At 46.6% G+C, this 20,232-nt stretch overlaps 1 protein-coding gene and 1 non-coding gene across 2 annotated transcripts; both read left to right on the forward strand.

Moving 5' to 3' along the window:
* The first annotated feature begins 542 nt into the window (after positions 1-542).
* Positions 543-3,881, forward strand: RPL39 (ribosomal protein L39). Its single transcript, XM_016194349.2, has 3 exons — positions 543-923; positions 1,977-2,080; positions 3,678-3,881. The coding sequence occupies exons 1-3, from the start codon at positions 921-923 to the stop codon at positions 3,724-3,726; spliced, it is 156 nt and encodes a 51-aa protein (XP_016049835.1). The 5' UTR covers positions 543-920; the 3' UTR covers positions 3,727-3,881.
* Positions 3,087-3,250, forward strand: LOC132536056 (small nucleolar RNA SNORA69). The gene has a single exon (XR_009547739.1). It is a non-coding gene; the product is annotated as a small nucleolar RNA SNORA69 (small nucleolar RNA).
* Positions 3,882-20,232: the final 16,351 nt, after the last annotated feature.

Here is a 20,232-nt window from a genome sequence, read left to right on the forward strand (position 1 = left end):
TGGGAACTGGTGTAGTGGCTAAGTCATTGGACTTTCTTTTTTTAAAATATTTATTTATTTATTAATGAGAGGGACAGGAGAGAAAGAAAGAACCAGACATCATTCTGGTACATGTGCTGCCGGGGATTGAACTCACGCATGCCTGAGAGACCAACACTTTATCCATTGCGACACCTCCCGGACCACAAGTCACTGGACTTTCAAGCATGAGGTTTTAAGTCTGATCCCCTACATCGCATGTGCCAGAGTGATGCTCTGATTCTCTCACTCCTAAACAAACCAACAAAGAAAGCCTTGATTGGAAACCGCTCACCCAGTCTAACATCCCAAAGCCATTCTTTAGGTTTCTCAAGACCCTCTAGTCTCATCCAGCCCTGCCCAACCCATTTCTCAAGTTCCCTCCTTTCCTGTCAATCCCCGTTTGGCACCGCCCACTCAAGTGCAAACTAGCGGTAGTGGAGCAAGGATACGGTGCTTCACCAACCAATCCTATCCCTGCGTTCCCTGGCCACAGCCCTTGGCGCGCTCTCTCCCAAGCCGCAGACGGAAGTGACGGGGCCACGCCCACTTCCTTGCCTAACCCTGCCCACCCTACTTTGCCCTACGGCGGGGCTCCACAGTGGCTTTATCACAGGCCACCTGCCTCCTCTACGGGGCTGCGCGGCCCCAGACCTACTGACGGGCTCCTGAGACACTCAGGGAAGTAAAACAAATTGTATTTCGCACCTATGAGCGGAGATTCCCACCGTCCAACGGGAGCGCCCTGGGAAGGGGGCGGGCCGCCAGCAGCAGGCGGTAGGCGCATGCGTCACACTTCCAGCCCCGCCCCCGACTGCGCTTTCTAAATACGTCCTTCCGCCCCCTTCCTTCTTTCTCTCCTTTTCTCCGCCATCGTGGTGGCGGACTGACTTGTCTTCGCCATGGTAAGTCTATCCATTGTCATCTGCCTTGGTGTAGCTTCCTTAAGACCCGAGGTCTCCTCCAGCTCGTTGAAGCTGTGGGCTGCGTCGAGGTGGAGAGAGTCTTTTTTAAATGACTTTTGGGGAAAAAGATAGATTGCGGTCACCCTTTCCAGGCCGCGCGTCCAGTGGGACGCGAGCAACGGGAAGGGAGGGGGAGGGCTTCGCTGGCGCCGCGAGGTGGGGGGGTGCGCTCTGCCTGGAACTTGCGGGGAGGGCGGGAATTCCGCCTTTTCAGTCTCCCTTCTCTCCGAAAGAACTGTTTCTGCCGTATGGAGACAAGTTGATACAATTTATCCTACAGTTGACACAACTTAGAGAGGGACTTAAATCAGGTCACTCATTACTCCGCTCTTTTGCGCCGGGAATTTAAGTTGGGGACCTCAGCCTCAGGCATGAAAGTTGTCCGCATTAACCGTGGTGGTGTCTCTCCAGTCGTAAGTTTTTGATCATAGCAAAAGTTGCGACGAAGAATTGGGCTAAGTTACATTTTTTTAGGAATAGAGTTAGAATCGGTACATACGCGACCAGAGGGTTCCGATAGACCAGCCGGGTTTAAGGGACTAGAAGTATTTAATCGCAACGACTCTTAAGAATAAAGTAAGTACCACTGTCTTACCGCACTAACGCTCATTTTACATGCAAGTGATACTTTGTTGTGTTTGGTTCAAAGTTGCATTCTTTGCTTCAAATCACGTTCCCTGTCCCTAATCATGGTCAGTGTGGTGGTTTGGGTCTAAACGGGAAAGACTGAAGTTGGTCCTTAGCTTTGATGTAGAGAACCTGGGTTGACTCCTTCCCGGTACATAGATTGGGGTAATTTGTTTACTTCCCTGACTACTTAATCTGGATTATGATCTCTCCTCGCCAGGAGATTGGGGGAGTAGTTTCCCGAGCGTGTTTTTGGTACTGGAGCAGACAAGAGTGTGGAAATGTTTGTTGGGTTGAAGGAGCTTCCTGACTTGAGATCACTTAAGTTGTGGCTCGCGGATCTAAATCGGTTGTTTTCTTCCCCAGTCTTCCCACAAGACTTTTAGAATCAAGCGCTTCCTGGCTAAGAAGCAAAAGCAGAACCGTCCTATTCCTCAGTGGATTCGGATGAAAACTGGTAATAAGATCAGGTAAGAACTCAACATCCTGGACTTTACTGTTGCTAATTTGAAGGTCACCTTTTGTGCAGGAACGGACAACTTAAAGTTAAATGGTGCTTCCTTTGAGTATCCCCTGGGTTTTAGGAAGACTTACCGTTATGGCCTGTTGAGGGTCTTGATGCCAAATCTTTTTAAGCTACACTGCTTGGCTCCTGCTTATGGTGCAGGGGATTTGACTTGCCTGGAATCTTTGCTTTGGGCATGGAAGTCTTTCAGTATAACTATTGAGCTAGCTATCTCCCCAGCCCACGAGTAATGCTGTGGGGAGGGAGGGGTGACTAATGCAGAAGCAGTGGAATTGTTAAGGGCTTGTAAAATTTCCAAAGTACAGCCCCACGCTTTAATGTGTATAAACTTAATCCACGTTTTTGTGCCATTTTCATTTGTCAGGTTACCCCTTTCCTTTCGTCTGCCCCACCTTCCCACTCTGATAATCATCCTTACTTTTGGAGCCTTGAGTTACTTATTTTTTTTTTCTTGCTGTGAAATGATTAAGGAAGAAAGACATTAGTTTCTTGAAGTAGGAATTGGTGTGAGAACTTGCTTTGCTGCTAATGGGCCTGGGGCCCCACTTGTAATGTGTCCGTCTGTATGGGCAGTTTTGCTGTTGCAGGTGCACTCAATTTTTAAGATACCTTCCCATTATACAATACTGAGAAAACAGTGGTTTTTTTGGCATTCGACATCCACAGTGAAGCCACCTTTTAAAATTAAAAGATCTATGATCAGCATTGATTTCTCTGCCTTGTCACTATCCAGCGGTGCTGCGACCTACATTTGCAGTTCATTAGCAGTCAAATACTTGTGTGTAAAGCTTGGGGCCAAACTCAAGGGGTCCCTGCAGTGAACAATTTAGAGCCTTTAGTTTTGGTCCCCTAGAACTGGGGAGGTTGTGTTCACGATGGATCTTAACGCTCTCAGGGAATTGCTGCTGTTGGGGTTATTTCACTTAACTTGCAACTTGTGAAATGTATTAAAAGCAGGTTGCAATTACAGTGCTTCATGTCTGTGGAAGTACTGCCATTACCCTGCTGAGAGAAAACCTGTGTCAATCGTTTTTGTTTTTCCTTTTTTTTTCTTTTTCCTTTCTGATTTTTGCCTTGATGAGGATAAAATCATGACAGATGGACACGGACAAGTGCTTCAGTGTCACTGAATGTGTAGCATAGTGTGGTAAATGGCAAAATGACTGTTGAGAAGGCAGCTCATCCTCTGGGTCTATCATGTGTCATTTGAATCAGAAGTTGACAACTGTCCAGTTGGCTCAGGGGGAAAGGATCGCTCCCATCCCGGATAAGAACCCCAGGGTGTTTTCCTAGCCTGGAATCATTTTGAGAGGTAAAAAATTGATTTGACTAGTTCTTACGTACATCTAGCAAATCACTTTTTACTCTCCAAAAAGAGCTCCAAACATGTTAAAGGAAGGAAAACCACCTTTGCCTTTCCAGGATTCCATGGTACTTCAAAGGAAAGTTATGAATGAATGAGTGGGTGAATGAATGAGACAGCAAGAGCAGCCCAAATGACCACAGCTGCCTCTGTTAACTTTCAATTTCCTTCTGTGTAGGTACAACTCCAAGAGGAGACACTGGAGAAGAACAAAGCTGGGTCTATAAGGATTCCTCTCTAAGATGCGCACATGTTTATGCTGGGCTAGACTGCTAGGATTCTGAGCGGAGCTCTGTCTTGCACACTTGATTAGGACCCCACTCAGCCTTGTATCTCTTCCTGTTACCTGACTTAGTAATAATAAATATGTGAGCTATTTGAACTGTTGTATCTTGGTTTATAAAAAGCAGTGGATCCCCCTCAGCACCACCCTTGTCCAGTGAAACTTCAGATAAGTGTTCTCCTGATCCCTCCCCCACCCCCTTCTGGGTTGTCAGGAGGGCACTGCACTTAAAAAAAAAAAAAAAAAGCTTGAGGTCCTGAGTTCAGTCCCTTCATCATGCCCCGGCTGGTTGTCTTTTTGTGCTGTGCCCCCCCCCCCCCACCGTAGTCTTTCACAATCCTGCTTCCTTACTCCAGGGTCAGCAGAGTGGTGGCAGTCTAGATGAGGTGATCATACTCTTGAGTTCAAATCCTGCCCTTCCACTCACTTGTAAAGGTGTTTTTCCCCACCCCATGGGAACCTCCCTCACGCTGACATACAGCCATGTGCGCTGTTGTTCATTTCCTAGCTTAGTCATGGGAAAGTGGGTGGGCTCCCATCCCAGTCAGCTCTGCAGGACTGGAGATGGTGGGTGTCCTGCTGGGTAAACATTTAGCTAGTTAGCAATCCCTTTCTTGACTCCCATAATTTAAATTTGGAGGACTGGGTGATTGACCTGAGTTTTTCTCTTTTTAAGACCTGAAATGGTAGGAAGGTTGGGAACCAGAAGATCTAGACTTCTGGGTCATATGACAAACTTAAATATTTTTACTGGACAGAGACTAATTGAGGAGGCAAAAAGAACACTGCAGGGGGTGGCGGCCAGGGGCTTGAACCTGGGCCTTTGCACACACTTCAGTATATGTGCTTAACCATTAACCAGGTGCACCACTGTCTGCCCCCTGTTTTTCTATCATGAGTATGTGAAACCATGCTACCAGATGGCTTCCTTCCCCTCTCAATTTCTGCAAATAAGTTAAACAGCTGGGGATTGGACTCACTTTACCCACCTGGACTACCTAATTTTACAGCCATAACATGTCCCAGCAGCTGCTGCTCCACTGGGGTGGCAGTGAGAACCAGACTGAACAGGAAATGACAATAGCCAGAGGCTTCCACAGCTGCTGCCTGGAGCAGTGTTGGGGGTTGAACCTGGGAATGTGAATTTTCTTTAATTGGGGTTGGTAATTTTTTTTTTTTTTTTTACCAGAGCACTGCACAGCTCTGGTTTTGTTTTTAATTTATTTTCCCTTTAGTTACCCTTGTAGTTATTGTTAGTGATGTTATTGTTGGATAAGACAAATGGGAAGCGAAAGATAGGTGTTGCAGACCTGCTTCACCACCTGTAAGCAACTCCCCTGCAGGTGGGGAGCCGGGCCTCAAATCGGGATCCTTACGTTGGTCCTTGTGTTTCATGCCATATGCACTTAACCTGCTGCTCTACCACCCAACTCCCCACAGCACTGGTTTTAGGTGGTACAGGGGATTGAACCTGGGACCTTAGAGTCCCAGGCATGAGAGTCTGTTTGCATAACCATTATGCTGTCTACCCCTGCCCAGTTTTTTTTTTTAACCAGAGCACTGCTCAGCTCTGGCTTGTGCTGGGGATTGAACCTGGGATTTTTGGTGCCTCAGGCAAGAAAGTTTTTTTTTTTAAGACTATATTTTCCCTTTTGTTGCCCTTGTTTTTTGTTATTGATGTCACCATTGTTTGACAGAAATGGAGAGAGGGCAAGAAAGAGGAAAGATAAGATACCTATAGACCTGCTTTACTCCCTGTGAAGGGAACCCCCCTCCCTGCAGGTGGCGAGCTGGGGGCTTGAACCGGGATCCTTATCGCTGGTCTTGGTGCTGTATGCACTTAACCTGCTACGCTACTGCCCAACTCTCAAGAAAGTCTTGTATAACCGTTATACTATCCTCCTCAGTCTTTAAAATCTTGCATAACCAGTATGTGTGTGTGTGTGTGTATGTATATCCATATATATATGTATACACATACATACATATACACAATTTGGAACTTCTTTACCTTCACTTTAATTTTTTTAAAAGATTTTTTATTAATGAGAAAGAACCAGACATCACTCTGGTACATGTGCTGCCAGGGATTGAACTCATGCTTGAGAGTCTAGTGCCTTAGCCATTGTGCCACCTCCCGGACCACCACTTTAATTTTTTTTAATATTTACCAGAGCACTACTCAGCTCTGGTTTATGGTGATGCAGGGGATTGAATCTAAGACTTTGGAGCCTCTAGCACGAGAGTTTCTTCGCATAATTATACTGTATCTACACCCCCCCACCACCCAGTATGCCCAGGGATAGGTCTTTGTCTCACTGAGACACAGCAATGTTCTGCCATTTCCTACTGTGGCCAGTATCTAGCCCGGGACCCCATTCATGTAAAGCATGTGCATATTACTGAGCCACCTCTTTGGCCTAGGAGTAGAAAGAAGGGGGTGGGGCAGTGGCTCATCTGGCTAAATGCACACCTTACCATGTCCAAAGACCTGGGTTCGACCCCCAACTCATCTGGATGGGTGTGCTTCACTATCAGTGAAGCAAATACTGTGAAGCAAGTACAAATACTTCTCAGTTTCTCCATGTTATCAAGGCTACCAGGAGCTGTGAATGTACCCTGCAGGTGCTAAGCCCCAGCAATAACCCTGACTGGCAAAAACAAAAGGCAGGAGACAACATGATAATGAGACTATGCCTGAGGCTCCCTACTCCTAGATTCTATTCCCTAGCACCAACATAAACCAGAGCTGAGTAGTGCTCTGTTAAAAAAAAGGGGGGGGGGAGTCTCCTGGGCAGCGCAATGCACAAGGATCTGGGTTCAAGTTTCCCCAGTCTACCTGCAGGGGGAAAGCAAATAAAGATACGTGGTCTGGGAGGTGGCACAGTGCATTAAGCTTTGGATTCTCGAGCATGAGGTCCTGAGTTCGATCCCTGGCAGCACATGTACCAGAGTGATGTCTGGTTCTTTTCTCTCCTGTCCTTCTCATGAATAAATAAATTATTAAAAAAAATAGATACAGGGCGGGGGAGACAGCATAATGGTTATGCAAAGAGACTCTCATGCCTGAGGCTCCGAAGTCCCAGGTTCAATCCCCCTCCCCACCATAAGCCAGAGCTGAGCAGTGCTCTGATGTTTCTCTCTGTGTCTGTCTCTGCATCTCTCTCAAAAATAAAATTAATTTAAAAAAATAATAAAGATACTAAAAAAAGAAGTAAGTAGAATTTTTTAGTGGGGGTGAATGGTTGTTGGGTGCAGTAGAAACAAGCAGGCACCAAGCCCCAGTGACAACCTTTATGATATTAAGAACACTTCCACTGGAGCAAAGTGGGATTCTATTATTTTGAGCACTGCTCAGCTCTGGATTATGGTGGTGCTGGGGATTGAACCTGGGACTTTAGAACCTCAGGCATGAGTGTTTCTTTGCATAACCATCAAGCTATCTACCCCCGCCCCAAAGTAGGATTCTAACCCTCTCTTCACTCACGCTGGCCTGTTGATCACTCAGCACAAACCTTCACTCTGCCTTGGATCTTCCACCTGGAATGAACACTGCTTAATTGGTTTATGGGTGGTGCTGGGGACTGAACCTAGGAGCTCAGCCTCAGGCATGAAAAGTCTTTAGCAGAACCATTATGCTAAACAACAACAAAGAATTCTATCTCCCTAAATCCATCCCCCTTTTTTCCCCTTATTGCCTCCAGGGTGTTGCTGGAGTTTGGTACCTCTACAACAAATCTGCTCCTGGCAGGCATTTTTTAAAATATTTTATTTATTGATTGATGAGAAAGACAGGAGGAGAGAAAGAACCAGACATCACTGGTACATGTGCTGCCGGGGCTTGAACTCAGGACCTCACACTTGAGAGTCCAGCACTTTATCCACTGCGCCACCTCCCGGACCACTCCTGGCAGGCATTTTTAAAAACAGTTTTTAAATTGGGAGTCGGGCGGTAGCGCAGCGGGTTAAGCGCGGGTGGCGCAAGGCACAAGGACCGGCGGAAGAAACCTGGTTCAAGCCCCTGGCTCCCCACCTGCAGGGGAGTCGCTTCACAGGCAGTGAAGCAGGTCTGCAGGTGTCTGTCTTTCTCTCCCCCTCTGTCTTCCCCGCCTCTCTCCATTTCTCTCTGATCTATCCAACAACTACGACAACAGTAGTAACTACAACAAAAAAACAAGGGCAACAAAAGGGAATAAATAAATAAATATTTAAAAAAATTTAAATTATCTATTGGATAGAGACAACCAGAAATTGAGAGGGTGGGGAGGGGGAGACAGAGAGAGACACCTTCACCACTTGCAAAGCTTTGCCCCTGCAGGTGGGGCCTGGGGGCTCAAACTGGGGTCTTTGCATATTGTAACATGTGCTCAACCAGGTGTGCCACCACCTTCCCCCCCCCCCCCGTGGGCACTCCCCCCCCCTTTATTTCTCTTTTTATTTTGATAGAAACAGATTGAGAGGGAAAAATGCCTGCAGTGCTGCTTCACCTCTTGTGAAGGGCTTGAACCATGACCCTTGCATATGATGTGTGTGTTTGACCTGCTGCACTACTACCTGCCTGTCCCCCCACATCTACCTGAAAAAGTCTCAGTGATGACAAAACACATCACTAATAATAGCTGACGGAGGAAAGGGATGTTCGCTGCTGGTTTCTCTAATCCAGCAACATGAGGCACTAAGGAGGTGTCTGAGGAAATAGTTGATGTATGTGAATAGAGTGAACAGGGAGGTGAACCCTGTGCCTCAGCGGGTGGTCCCGAGAGCTGAGGAGCAAGGGCTGTCCCCTGAGGGGATCAGCAAAGACTTCCTCCAGGCTTGCTGGGGTTTCAGGCACTTGGAAAGGATCCCAAGAACCAGGAAAGGGCAGGGCTGGGGAGGTAGCCACTGGGGTTTACACAACAGGCTGAGGCTCTGAGGGTTTTAGGTTCAATCCCAGACAACACTGTAAAAGGCAGAGATGAGCAGTGCCTTAGTCAAGAGAATGAGCTAGGTCCAAGAGAAGCATGGTAGGGCCGGGCATTTCCACGCCAACAACTCAGGTTCCAACACTTTTTTTTTTTTTTTTAAATATTTATCTATTCTCTTTTGTTGCCTTTTTTTTTTTTTGATAGCACAGAGAGAAATGGAGAGAGGAGGGGAAGACGGGGAGAGAAAGAGAAATATAGACACCTGCAGACCTGCTTCACCGCCTGTGAAATAACTCCCCTGCAGGTGGGGAGCCGGGAGCTCGAACCCTGATCTTTACGCCAGTCCTTGCCATCTGCGCTCAACCCACTGCTGCCGCCCGACTCCCAGGTTCCAACACTTATGGTAGAATCCCTGACAGGGCCACTTGGAGCGGAAGTACAAAGCAGCTGATGGCGGTTGTGGCGGGGTGCAGCGATTCACAACTGGATTCAGCCAGCCCTGCCCCTAAAGACAGATGTTTTCTCTCTCTCTCTCCACCAAGGTTATTATATATCTTTAATTTATTTATTTTTAAGATTTTACATCCCATGAAATGAGGCTTTCACATCACTCCAGCTCATGTGGCACTGGTGGCAGCAGGGTTGGTAATTTAACCTGGAACCTCAGGCCTGCAAATCCTGTGCTCTACCACCATCAAACTAGTGGGCTGTCATGACGCATTTTGTTAGAAAAATAGGAAAGAATGTGACACGACTTTTCCGACAACCTGATATTTCCCTGGCTGCTTTATTATTTAAAGATTTTATTTATTAATGAGACAGTAGGAGAGAAAGAACCAGACATCACTCTGGCACATGTGCTGCCAGGGATCGAACTCAGGACCTCATGCTTGAGAGTCCAACACTTTACCTTCTGCGTCACCTCTTGGACCACCTTTTTTTTTTGCCTTTTTTTGTATTTTTTTTTCCTCCAGGGTTATTGCTGGGGTTCAGTGCTTGCACCACGAATTCACTGCTCCTAAAGGCTACTTTTTTCCTTTTTTGTTACCCTTGTTTTTTTTTATCGTTGTTGTGATTATTATTGTTAATTGCTGTCATTGTTGTTGGATAGGACAGAGAGAAATGGAGAGAGGAGGGGAAGATGGGGAGAGAAAGACAGACACCTGCAGACCTGCTTCACAGCTTGTGAGGTGACTCCCCTGCAGGTGGGAAGCGGGAAGCGAACCAGGATCCTTTCTTGTTTGTTTTGGATAGAGACAATGTGAGAGGGGAAGGGGGAGTCAGAGGTGAGAGGGTGAGAGACACCTGCAGCACTGTTTCACCACTCAGTGAAACCTCCCCCACTGCAGCTAGGAACTGGGTTCCTGGGCATGGTAGTGTGTGCACTCAACCAGTTGCGCCTTCACCCGACCCTGTTATTACTAGAGAGACAGACCAGAGCACTGCTCAGCTCTGGTTCATGGTGCCGCCAAGGTTATCGCTGATCTCAGTGCCTGCAGGACTCCACCATTTCTGGTGATCATTTTGTTTGTTCCCTCTAGAGAAAGGGTGAGAGGCTGCTCTTGAAGCTTCACTGCTCTTGAAGCTTCTCCCTTGTAGGGGCTCCCATGTGACCTAGGGGCTGGAGCCCGGGTCCTAGCACATGGTAATGTGTGCACTCTACTGGATGAACCTTGCCCGCTGGCCCCCACAACTGTGTGTTCACTTCGTCACTTTGATTTGGATCCCAGCTGAGCTGATGCTGTTACTATTTTGTAAAGGCAGCGATGCACAAAATAGCAGTGAGGGAAGTGATAGAACAGATATGCCCCCGAAACATAGGCCAGACCAGAGTCATTTTCCAGATGAAGCAAAGACAAAGTGGAAGTTTGTGCCCTTAGAGGGCATTGGACTTGGCATCATGAGCTCCTGAGTTCAATCCCTGGCATCTCATGTACCAGCTGATACTCTGGTTCTCTCATCTCCTCTCATGATTGGAAGTCCAATGCTTTATCTACTGCACCATCTCTGGGGCCGCCTCCCATCTCCTCTCGTCCCAATCATCTCCCATCATTAATAACTAAATAAATCTTTTTTTAAATTTTTTTATTTAGGGGCCGAGTGTTGGTACACGTTACAGTGTGCAAGGACTCAGGTTTAAGTCCCTGCTCCCCACCTGCAGGGGGGGCAAGCTTCAGGAGTGGTGAAGCAGGTCTGCAGGTACCTCTGCCTCTCAATCTCTCCTATTTCCTCTTGAATTCTGGCTGTTTCTATCCAATAAATAAAAGTAATAAAAACTACAAAAAAGATTTATTCATACGACAGAAACAGTGACGTGGTGCCAAGGATTGAACCAGGAACGTCAGGCACAAAACCCCAGGGCTTTACTAACTGAGCCATTTCTCCAACTACATTAAATAAATCTCTCTTTCTCTCTCTTATTTTTCCAGAGCACTGCTCAACATTGGCTTATGGTGGTGCTGGGGGTTGAACCTGGGACCTCAGAGCCTCAGGTATGAGAGTCTCTCCTCATTACCATTGTGTTATCTCCCTTGCCCTAAATGAATCTTTTTTATTTTTATTTATTCTTTAAAAATCGGGGCGCTGCTCAACTCTGGCTTATGGTGATGTGGGAGATTGAACCTGGGACTTTGGAGCCTCTGGCATGAGGGTCCTCTGCATAACTATTATGCTATCTCCTGCCCCCCCATGAATCTTTTTAAAAATATTTCATTTATTTTCCTTTTTGTTACCTTTGTTATTTTTATTGTTGTTGTGGTTATTATTATTGTTTTTTTTTTCAGAATTTATTTATTTTTATTTATGAGAAAGATAGGAGGAGAGAGAGAAAGAACCAGACATCACTCTGGTACATTTGCTGCCGGGGATTGAACTCAGGACCTCATGCTTGAAAGTCTAATGCTTTATCCACTGTGCCACCTCCCGGACCACTGTTGTTATTGATGTCATTGTTGCTGGATAGGACAGAGAGAAATGGAGAGGGGAGGGGAAGACAGAGAGGGGGAGAGAAAGGACCTGGGTTCAGGCCCCCAGTCCCCATCTGTGGGGGTAGAGGAAGCTCCCTAAGTGGTACAGCAGTGCTGCAGGTCTCTTTCTTCCTCTTCCTCCCTCCCTTTCAAAAAATCACTTTAATTGAGGAAATAATGGTTTATAATACAGTTATTGTCCCATGTGTAAACATTCTTTAAAAAATATTCTTTTGTGGGAGTCGGGCGGTAGCGCAGTGGGTTAAGCGCAGGTGATGCAAAGCGCAAGGACTGGTGTAAGGATTCGGGCTCGAGCCCCGGCTCCCCACCTGCAGGGGAGTCATTTCACAGGCGGTGAAGCAGGTCTGCAGGTTTCTATCTTTCTCTCCCCCTCTGTCTTCCCCTCCTCTCTCCATTTCTCTCTGTCGTCTTATCCAACAACAACAACAAGGGCAACAAAAAGGGAATAAATAAAAAAGAAAAAGAAAAGATTTACTTATTTAAAAAAATGGGAGTTGGGCGGTAGCGCAGCGGGATAAGCGCACGTGGCGCTAAGCGCAAGGACGGGCATAAGGATCTGGGTTCAAGCCCCCGGCTCTCCACCTGCAGGGGAGTTGCTTCACAGGCGGTGAGGCAGGTCTGCAGGTGTCTGTCTTTCTCTCCCCCTCTCTGTCTTCTCCTCCTCTCTCCATTTCTCTCTATCCAACAACAACAACAACAATAATAACTACAACAATAAAACAACAAGGGTAACAAAAGGGAATAAATAAATAAATATATTTTTAAAAAAAAGCCAAGCACAAGGACCAGTGTAAGGATCCCAGTTCGAGAACCCGACTCCCCACCTGCAGGGGAGTCACTTCACAAGCGGTGAAGGAGGTCTGCAGGTGTCTCTCTTTCTCTCCCCCTCTCTGTCTTCCCCTCCTCTCTCCATTTTTCTGTCCTATCCAACAACGATGACATCAATAACAAAAACAACAATAACTACAACAATAAAACGACAAGGGCAACAAAAAGGGGATAAATAAATAAATAACTTTTAAAAGTTTTAAAATATTCTTTTGTTTCTTTTTTTATAAATATTTATTTATTGCCTTTTGTTGCCCTTGTTGTAATCATTATTGTTGTTATTGATGTCATTGTTGTTGGATAGGACAGAAAGAAATGGAGAGAGGAGGGGAAGACAGAGAGGTGGAAGACAGACACCTGCAGACCTGCTTCACCGCCTGTGAAGCGACTCCCCTGCAGGTAGGGAGCTGGCGGGATCCTTCCGCTGGCCCTTGAGCTTTGCACCACGTGCGCTTAACCCGCTACACTACCACTCAACTCCCTATTGTTGTGGTTATTACTGTTGTTGTTGTTGTTGGATAAGACAGAGAGAAATGGAGAGAGGAGGGGAAGACAGGGGGAGAGAAAGAGAGACACCTGCAGACCTGCTTCACCGTTTGTGAAGTCACTCCCCTGCAGGTGGGAAGCTGGGGGGCTCAAACCGGGATCCTTATGCTGGTCCTTGCACTTTGCGCCACATGTGCTTAACCCTACTACCGCCCAACTCCCTAAAAAATATTCTATGTACTTATTGGATAGCCTGTGGTCATACCACCATGAACAGACCTGATCTCTGAAACAGAGCGAAGTTAAAAAGGTAGGGGGAGATAGAAAAAAAGAGAGACACTCACAGTAATTTTCACCTTCATAAAGCTTCCCCACTGCAGGCAGGGACCAGGGGCTTGATCTTGGGTCACACTGAGTATTGTAACTTGTGCGTCCTCCTTGTTGGCACTATGAATCTGCTGCTCCCGACAGCCATTCCTCCCTTCCTTCCTTCCTTCCTTCCTTCCTTCCTTCCTTCCTTCCTTCCTTCCTTCCTTCCTCTTTCCTTTTTGCCCTTCTATTACACTTGATGGGATAGAGAGAAATTGAGAGGGGGAGAGAAAGACACATGCAGACCTGCCTCACCACTCGTGAAGCACCCCCTGCTGGTGGGGAGCCAGAGGCTCTAACCGGGATCCTTACACTTTGCACCATGTGCGCTTAACCCACTGCGCTACCGCCCAAACCCCCCCCCCCATGAATCTTTCCTTTTTTTAAAAAATTTATTTCTTTATTGGGGAATTAATGTTTTACATTCAACAGTAAATACAATAGTTTGTACATGCATAACATTCCCCAGTTTCCCATTTAACAGTACAATCCCCACCAGGTCCTCTGTCATCCTTCATGGACCTGTATTCTTTTACTTTGGTGCAATACCCAATTCCATTTCAGGTTCTACTTGTGTTTTCTTTTCTGATCTTGTTTTTCAACTTCTGCCTGAGAGTGAGATCATCCCATATTCATCCTTCTGTTTCTGACTTATTTCACTCAACATGATTTTTTCAAGGTCCATCCAAGATCAGCTGAAAACGGTGAAGTCACCATTTTTTACAGCTGAGTAGTATTCCATTGTGTATATAGACCACAACTTGCTCAGCCACTCATCTATCGTTGGACACCTGGGTTGCTTCCAGGTTTTGGCTATTACAAATTGTGCTGCCAAGAACATATGTGTACACAGATCTCTTTGGATGGATGTGTTGAGTTCCTTAGGATATATGCCCAGGAGAGGAATTGCAGGGTCATAGGGTAGGTCCATTTCTAGCCTTCTGAGAGTTCTCCAGACTGTTCTCCACAGAGGTTGGACCAATTGACATTCCCACCAGCAGTGCAGGAGGGTTCCTTTGAGCCCACACCCTCTCCAGCATTTGCTGCTGTTACCTTTTCTGATGTATGACATTCTCACAGGAGTGAAGTGGTATCTCATTGTTGTCTTTATTTGCATTTCTCTGACAATCAGAGACTTGGAGCATTTTTTCATGTGTTTCTCAGCCTTTTGGATCTCTTCTGTGGTGAATATTCTGTCCAAGTCCTCCCCCCATTTTTGGATGGGGTTATTTGTTGTCTTGTTGTTGAGTCTGGCAAGCTCTTTATATATGTTGGTTATTAAACTTTTTAAAAAAATTTTTATTTATTTTCCCTTTTGTTGCCCTTGTTGTTGTTTTATTGTTGTTGTTATTGATGTCGTCGTTGGATAGGACAGAGAGAAATGGAGAGCGGAGGGGAAGACAGAGAGGGGGAGAGAAAGACAGACACCTGCAGACCTGCTTCACTGCCTGTGAAGCGACTCCCCTGCAGGTGGGGAGCCTGGGGCTCGAACCTGTTTATTAAACTCTTATCTGATGTATGACATGTAAAGATCTTCTCCCATTCTGTGAGGGGTCTCTTGGTTTGGGTAGTGGTTTCTTTTGCTGTGAAGAAGCTTTTTAATTTGATGTAGTCCCATAGGTTTATACTTGCCTTAGTCTTCTTTGTAATTGGATTCGTTTCATTGAAAATGTCTTTAACATGTATGCGGAAAAGAGTTCTGCCAATATTTTCCTCTAAGTATTTGATAGTTTGTGGTCTAACCTCCAAGTCCTTGATCCACTTGGAATTTACTTTTGTATTTGGTGAAATACAGTGGTTCAGTTTCATTCTTCTGCATGTTTCAACCCATTGTTTCCAACACCATTTGTTGAAAAGACTCTGCTTTCCCCATGTAATAGTCTGGGCCCCTTTGTCAAAGATTAGATGTCCATAGGTGTGGGCCATGAATCTTTTTTAAAAGAAGGAAAAAGTCGGGGGAGGGTCTGGTAGAGCACACGTTACTATGCACAAAGAGCTGAGTTCAAGCCTCTGCTTCCCCACGTTCAGGGGGAAGCCTCACAAGCAGTGGAGCAGTGCTGCAGGTGTCTCTTCTCCATTTCTCCTTTTCCCCGCCTCTCAATCATCAAATAAAAAGAATAAGAAATTGGGGGAGGGGTTAGGCGGTAGCACAGCAGGCTAAGTGCACATGGGCAAAGTGTAAGGATCCCGGTTTGTGCCCCCCAGGGTTTTAGCCCCTGGCTCCCCACCTGCAGGGGGGGCTTCACAAGTGGTGAGGCAGGTCTGCAGGTGTCTCTCTTTCTCTCCCCCTCTGTCTTCCCCTCCTCTCTCCATCTCTCTTTTTTGAAAGGGAGGGGGGAAGAGGAAGAGAGAGACCTGCAGCACTGCTGTACCACTTAGGGAGCTTCCCCTACCTCCACAGGTAGGGGGTCTGAGGGCCTGAACCCAAGTCCTCCTGCATGATAGCATGTGTGCTCTACTAGGTGCACCATTGCCTGGCCCCAAGTGGAGAATTTTTTATTATTATTTTTTTTTTCTTTTTTAATTTTTTTTTTAATTTAAGAAAGGATTAATTAACAAAACCATAGGGTAGGAGGGGTACAACTCCACACAATTCCCACCACCCAATCTCCATATCCCACCCCCTCCCCTGATAGCTTTCCCACTCTCTATCCCTCTGGAAGCATGGACCCAGGGTCATTGTGGGTTGCAGAGGGTGGAAGGTCTGGCTTCTGTAACTGCTTCCCCGCTGAACATGGGCGTTGACTGGTCGGTCCATACTCCCCTCTTTCCCTAGTCGGGTGGGTCTCTGGGGAAGCAGAGCTGCAGGACACATTGGTGGGGTTTTCAGTCCAGGGAAGCCTGGCCGGCATCCTGATGACATCTGGAACCTGGCGACTGAAAAGAGAGTTAACATACGAAGCCAAACAAATTGTTGAGCAATCATGGACCCAAAGCTTGGAATAATGGAGAGGAAGTGTTAGGGGGATACTCACTGCAAACTCTAGTGTACTTCTGCTTTCAGGTATATATTTTGCAGTAGTTTATGGATACGTGTGAACATATGCTCTCTCTCACAGAAACTGGTGTATATCTAGGTTTTGGGACTTTGTTAGAAAGTGAACCACCAGAGATGGAATTAGAGTATACTATGAAAGGAAAGGTCTCACCCGAGTGATGAAGCTGAAGGGTTGTCATTCCACACATGAAGTCTCTGGACACAGTCTGAAGTGAAGCATGTTGAGGTGGCAATCATTGCGTTGATTAGGTTGTGATCGGCAGATGCAATATTATTTGATATGGATTGGGAGAGGCATACGGGAAAGTGGGCCCTATCCAAGGGTTCCAGGACTGGGGGAAGTAGAGGCTCTATAGTGGAGATGTGAGGTTCCTGCTGTCTTAGGGTTCCAAAAGACAATCGATAGTTAATGTTATCATCACATTATTTGGTAATTGGGTTAACTTTGAAAAGTCCTTTTGTTGGGGTTTGCTCTACAGTACCCAGTATCTTGTATATAGCTGGGCTATTGGTTGCTTCTGATCTTTTGAGAGAGTCTGCATATCAATTACACAGCCTATATATTAAAAAGTTTCAGTCTGTGTTTTAAAAAACTTTGAGACATACAATTAATTTTCCCCCTCTCATATTAATTAACTAGTGATTTATATGACTAAATTTTACTAGGAGTGTACATAAACACCATTCCCACCACCAAAAGACTGTGACCCATCCCTCCCACCCACTCCCACCCCCCACTGGCCCAGGAAGCTGCATGTCTATCCCTCACCACAGGGTTTTTACTTTGGTGCCCTACCCAAGTGGAGAATTTAATAGAAACCTGTAAAGACACCCCACAGTGGGTAAAGTGTTGGACTCTCAAGCATGAGGTCCTGAGTTTGATCCCCAGATGTTTCATGAAACCCAAATCGGGGGTGGGGGGGAGGCGGGCAGCTACACTCAGGAAGAATCTGTAGTCCTTTCCCCTGGTGGTGTCTATATGGAGGCAGGGCTCGAACCCAAGTTCTCCTGCCTGGCAGAGTGTGTGCTTTACCGGGCAAGCTATTTCCTAGCCCTCTGGGCACATGGCTGAATGTGGTCTCCTTTCTGTCCCAGATCAGACATTCAGAGGGAACGGGCAGAGGCCATGCCTGCTGACGTAAGGGCGAGCCAACAGATCTGCACTGTGGCTGAAGGGGCAGCACCCTATGTAGACATGGCTGCCCTATGGGTGGGTTGGGGCCTGGCCGTTCTCTAAGGTGGGCTGGCTTCTTTCCTTTAGCAGGGTGCCCTCCAGTTCCAGCCATGTTGTAGCCAGAGACAGGTCTCACCTTTTCTTACAGCTGAGCAGACTTCCATTGTGTCCAGAGGCTGCATCTTCCCAAGCCGTTCTTGGCGCTTGGCTTGTTTACAACTTGGCATTTGGCTTGTTTACAAACCTTGAGTATTATGTGTAGGGTTGGAGTGAACATTGGTGGGGCACAAGTAAGTCTTCAGATATGTGTCCATTTATTTATTTTTGCCTCCAGGGTTATTGCTGGGGCTGAGGATCCCCTTTTCTTTCTTTTTTTTAAAAAAATATTTATCTATTTATTCCCTTTTGTTGCCCTTGTTTTATTGTTGTAGTTATTATTGTTGTTATTGCTGTCATCGTCCTTGGATAGGACAGAGAGATAGAGAGAGGAGGAGAAGAGAAAGATAAGACACCTGCAGACCTGCTTCACCACCTGTGAAGGGACTCCCCTGCAGGTGGCTCGGAGCCGGGGCTCGAGCAGGGAGCCGGGGGCTCGAACCGGGATTCTTATGCTGGTCATTATGCTTCGCGCCACGTGCATTTAACCCACTGCGCTACTGCCCGACTCCCGGGATCCCCTTTTCTAAAAGGCTCTCATACCTGGGTCTCCAATGTCGCATCACCACCATTAGCCATAGATGAGCAGTGCTCTGGTAGGTCTCTCTCTCTTTTTCTCTCCCATCTCTCTCTCTGTCTTTATCTCTTGTTAAAATTAAATATTAAAAAGGTATAACAGGGCCAGCAAGATGTGCACAACTCAGGTAGAGCCCAGCCCCCACTGCACTATGGAGAGCTTTGGTGCTGCAGTCTCTTTCCCTTTATTTCTCTTTCAGAAAAGTCAGCAAGGAGCCGCGAAGCTCTGGCAACAACTAAGTGTTATAAAGTAATTAAGGAATATGACCAACTCGGCACCTAAACGGAGAGCAACATCAGTTCCATTTGGGTTACAGTGTGACACTGGAGGTTTTACTTATTTTTTGTTGTCCTCCACTGACTATGTCTCCATCATAAGTTCTTGTCTTTTCTTCCTCCGCCCCTTCTCCCGCCCCCCCCCCTTTTTTTCCCTAGAGCCTTGCTCAGGTCTGGCTTATAGGGATGTTGGGGATTGAACATGGGACCTCAGAGCCTCAAGCATGAAGACTTTTCACTTAAACATTGTTCTATCTCCCCAGCTACACGCACCACAATCTAAGGATCGCTAAATGGTTTGGTTCCCTTAGGCTAACAGAAAAATGTAAAATGCTGTCCAGTTTCAGCATCAACCTTCATGTATTGCAGGTGCTTTGGCTGACCGCTAGGGGGCAGCAGAGTATCGTGGCAGGCTCAGAGCTTTGGAACTGACTGGACAGGCCTGGATTTACAGTGCAAACCTGTCCTGTGCCTTAAAGATTTGCTTAATTTATTTTGAAAGCGAGAGGGAGAGAGAATCAGAGCATCACTCTGGCACATGTGATGCTGGGGACTGAACTCAGGACCTTGTGCTTGAAGGTCCAATTCTAGATTTATGCCACTACCCACTTTTCCCCCCCCATTTTTGTTGCCCTTGTTTATTGTTCTTGTCGAACTTGGATGCCTGAGTTGCACAGCAGATGTCATCGGCGTAGATGAACTTCCTTGAAGAAGTTTCTGGGAGGTCATTGATGTAAATATTAAATAGCGTAGGAGCCAGAACAGAGCCCTGGGGGAGGCCACTTGAGACAAGTCTCCATCTGCTAGACTTGTCACCCAGATGCACCTGGAATCTTCTGTTTTGGAGAAGAAACGATATAGTGTTGGCCACCCATGGAGGCAAGCATCTTGAGATCTTGACTAGGAGACCACGGTGCCATACCGTGTCATAGGCTGCTGTGAGATCAACAAAGACAGCACCCGTCTTTAACTTCTTCTGGAATCCATTTTCAATGTAAGTTGAGAGGGCCAGGACTTGTTCGCAGGTAGATCTTCCTGGGCGGAAACCAGCCTGGGCGGGTGATAGGAATTTCTCTGTAAGAGGAGAAATTCGTGACAGAAGCAGCCTCTCAAGGAGTTTGTAACACACGAAGAGGAGAGAAATTGGTCTATAGCTGGCGGCCAGTGTTGGGTCTTTCTTTGGTTTCAAAATTGCTATTATCTTCACACGACACCAAATTTTGGGCATAGATTCGGATTCCAAGATGTGGGACAGGAATGTAGTGAGCCACTTCTTTGCCGCGGGGCCCAAGTTAAGAATGAGTTCTGGGGTGATGTTATCATAGCCAGCAGCCGTTCCCGGTTTAACTCTCTTCAAAGCGTCTTCCAGTTCAGACAGTGTAAAGGGAGAGAGTTTTGGAGATGTCTCTGATATCTGATTACTGTAAAAAATGGCGACTAATCCCTAGCACTGCAAAAACGGTATCATCTGTTTTCCATCTACACCATGCCTCGGCCTCGCGTGAGCTTAATGTGCAGCTTGGCGATACGAGAATCCGGCATGAAGCCCAGCCAGTTTATCTTGGCGTTACTCTCGATCGCACTCTGTCATTTCACGAACATCTCATAAAAACTGCAGCAAAGGTGGGCGCGAGGAATAACATCATTGCAAGACTGGCCAGCTCCTCATGGGGCGCGAGCGCTTCCACACTAC

Source organism: Erinaceus europaeus, chromosome X (genome assembly GCF_950295315.1).
Source record: "Erinaceus europaeus chromosome X, mEriEur2.1, whole genome shotgun sequence".
In the NCBI taxonomy this organism is placed as follows: domain Eukaryota; kingdom Metazoa; phylum Chordata; class Mammalia; order Eulipotyphla; family Erinaceidae; genus Erinaceus; species Erinaceus europaeus.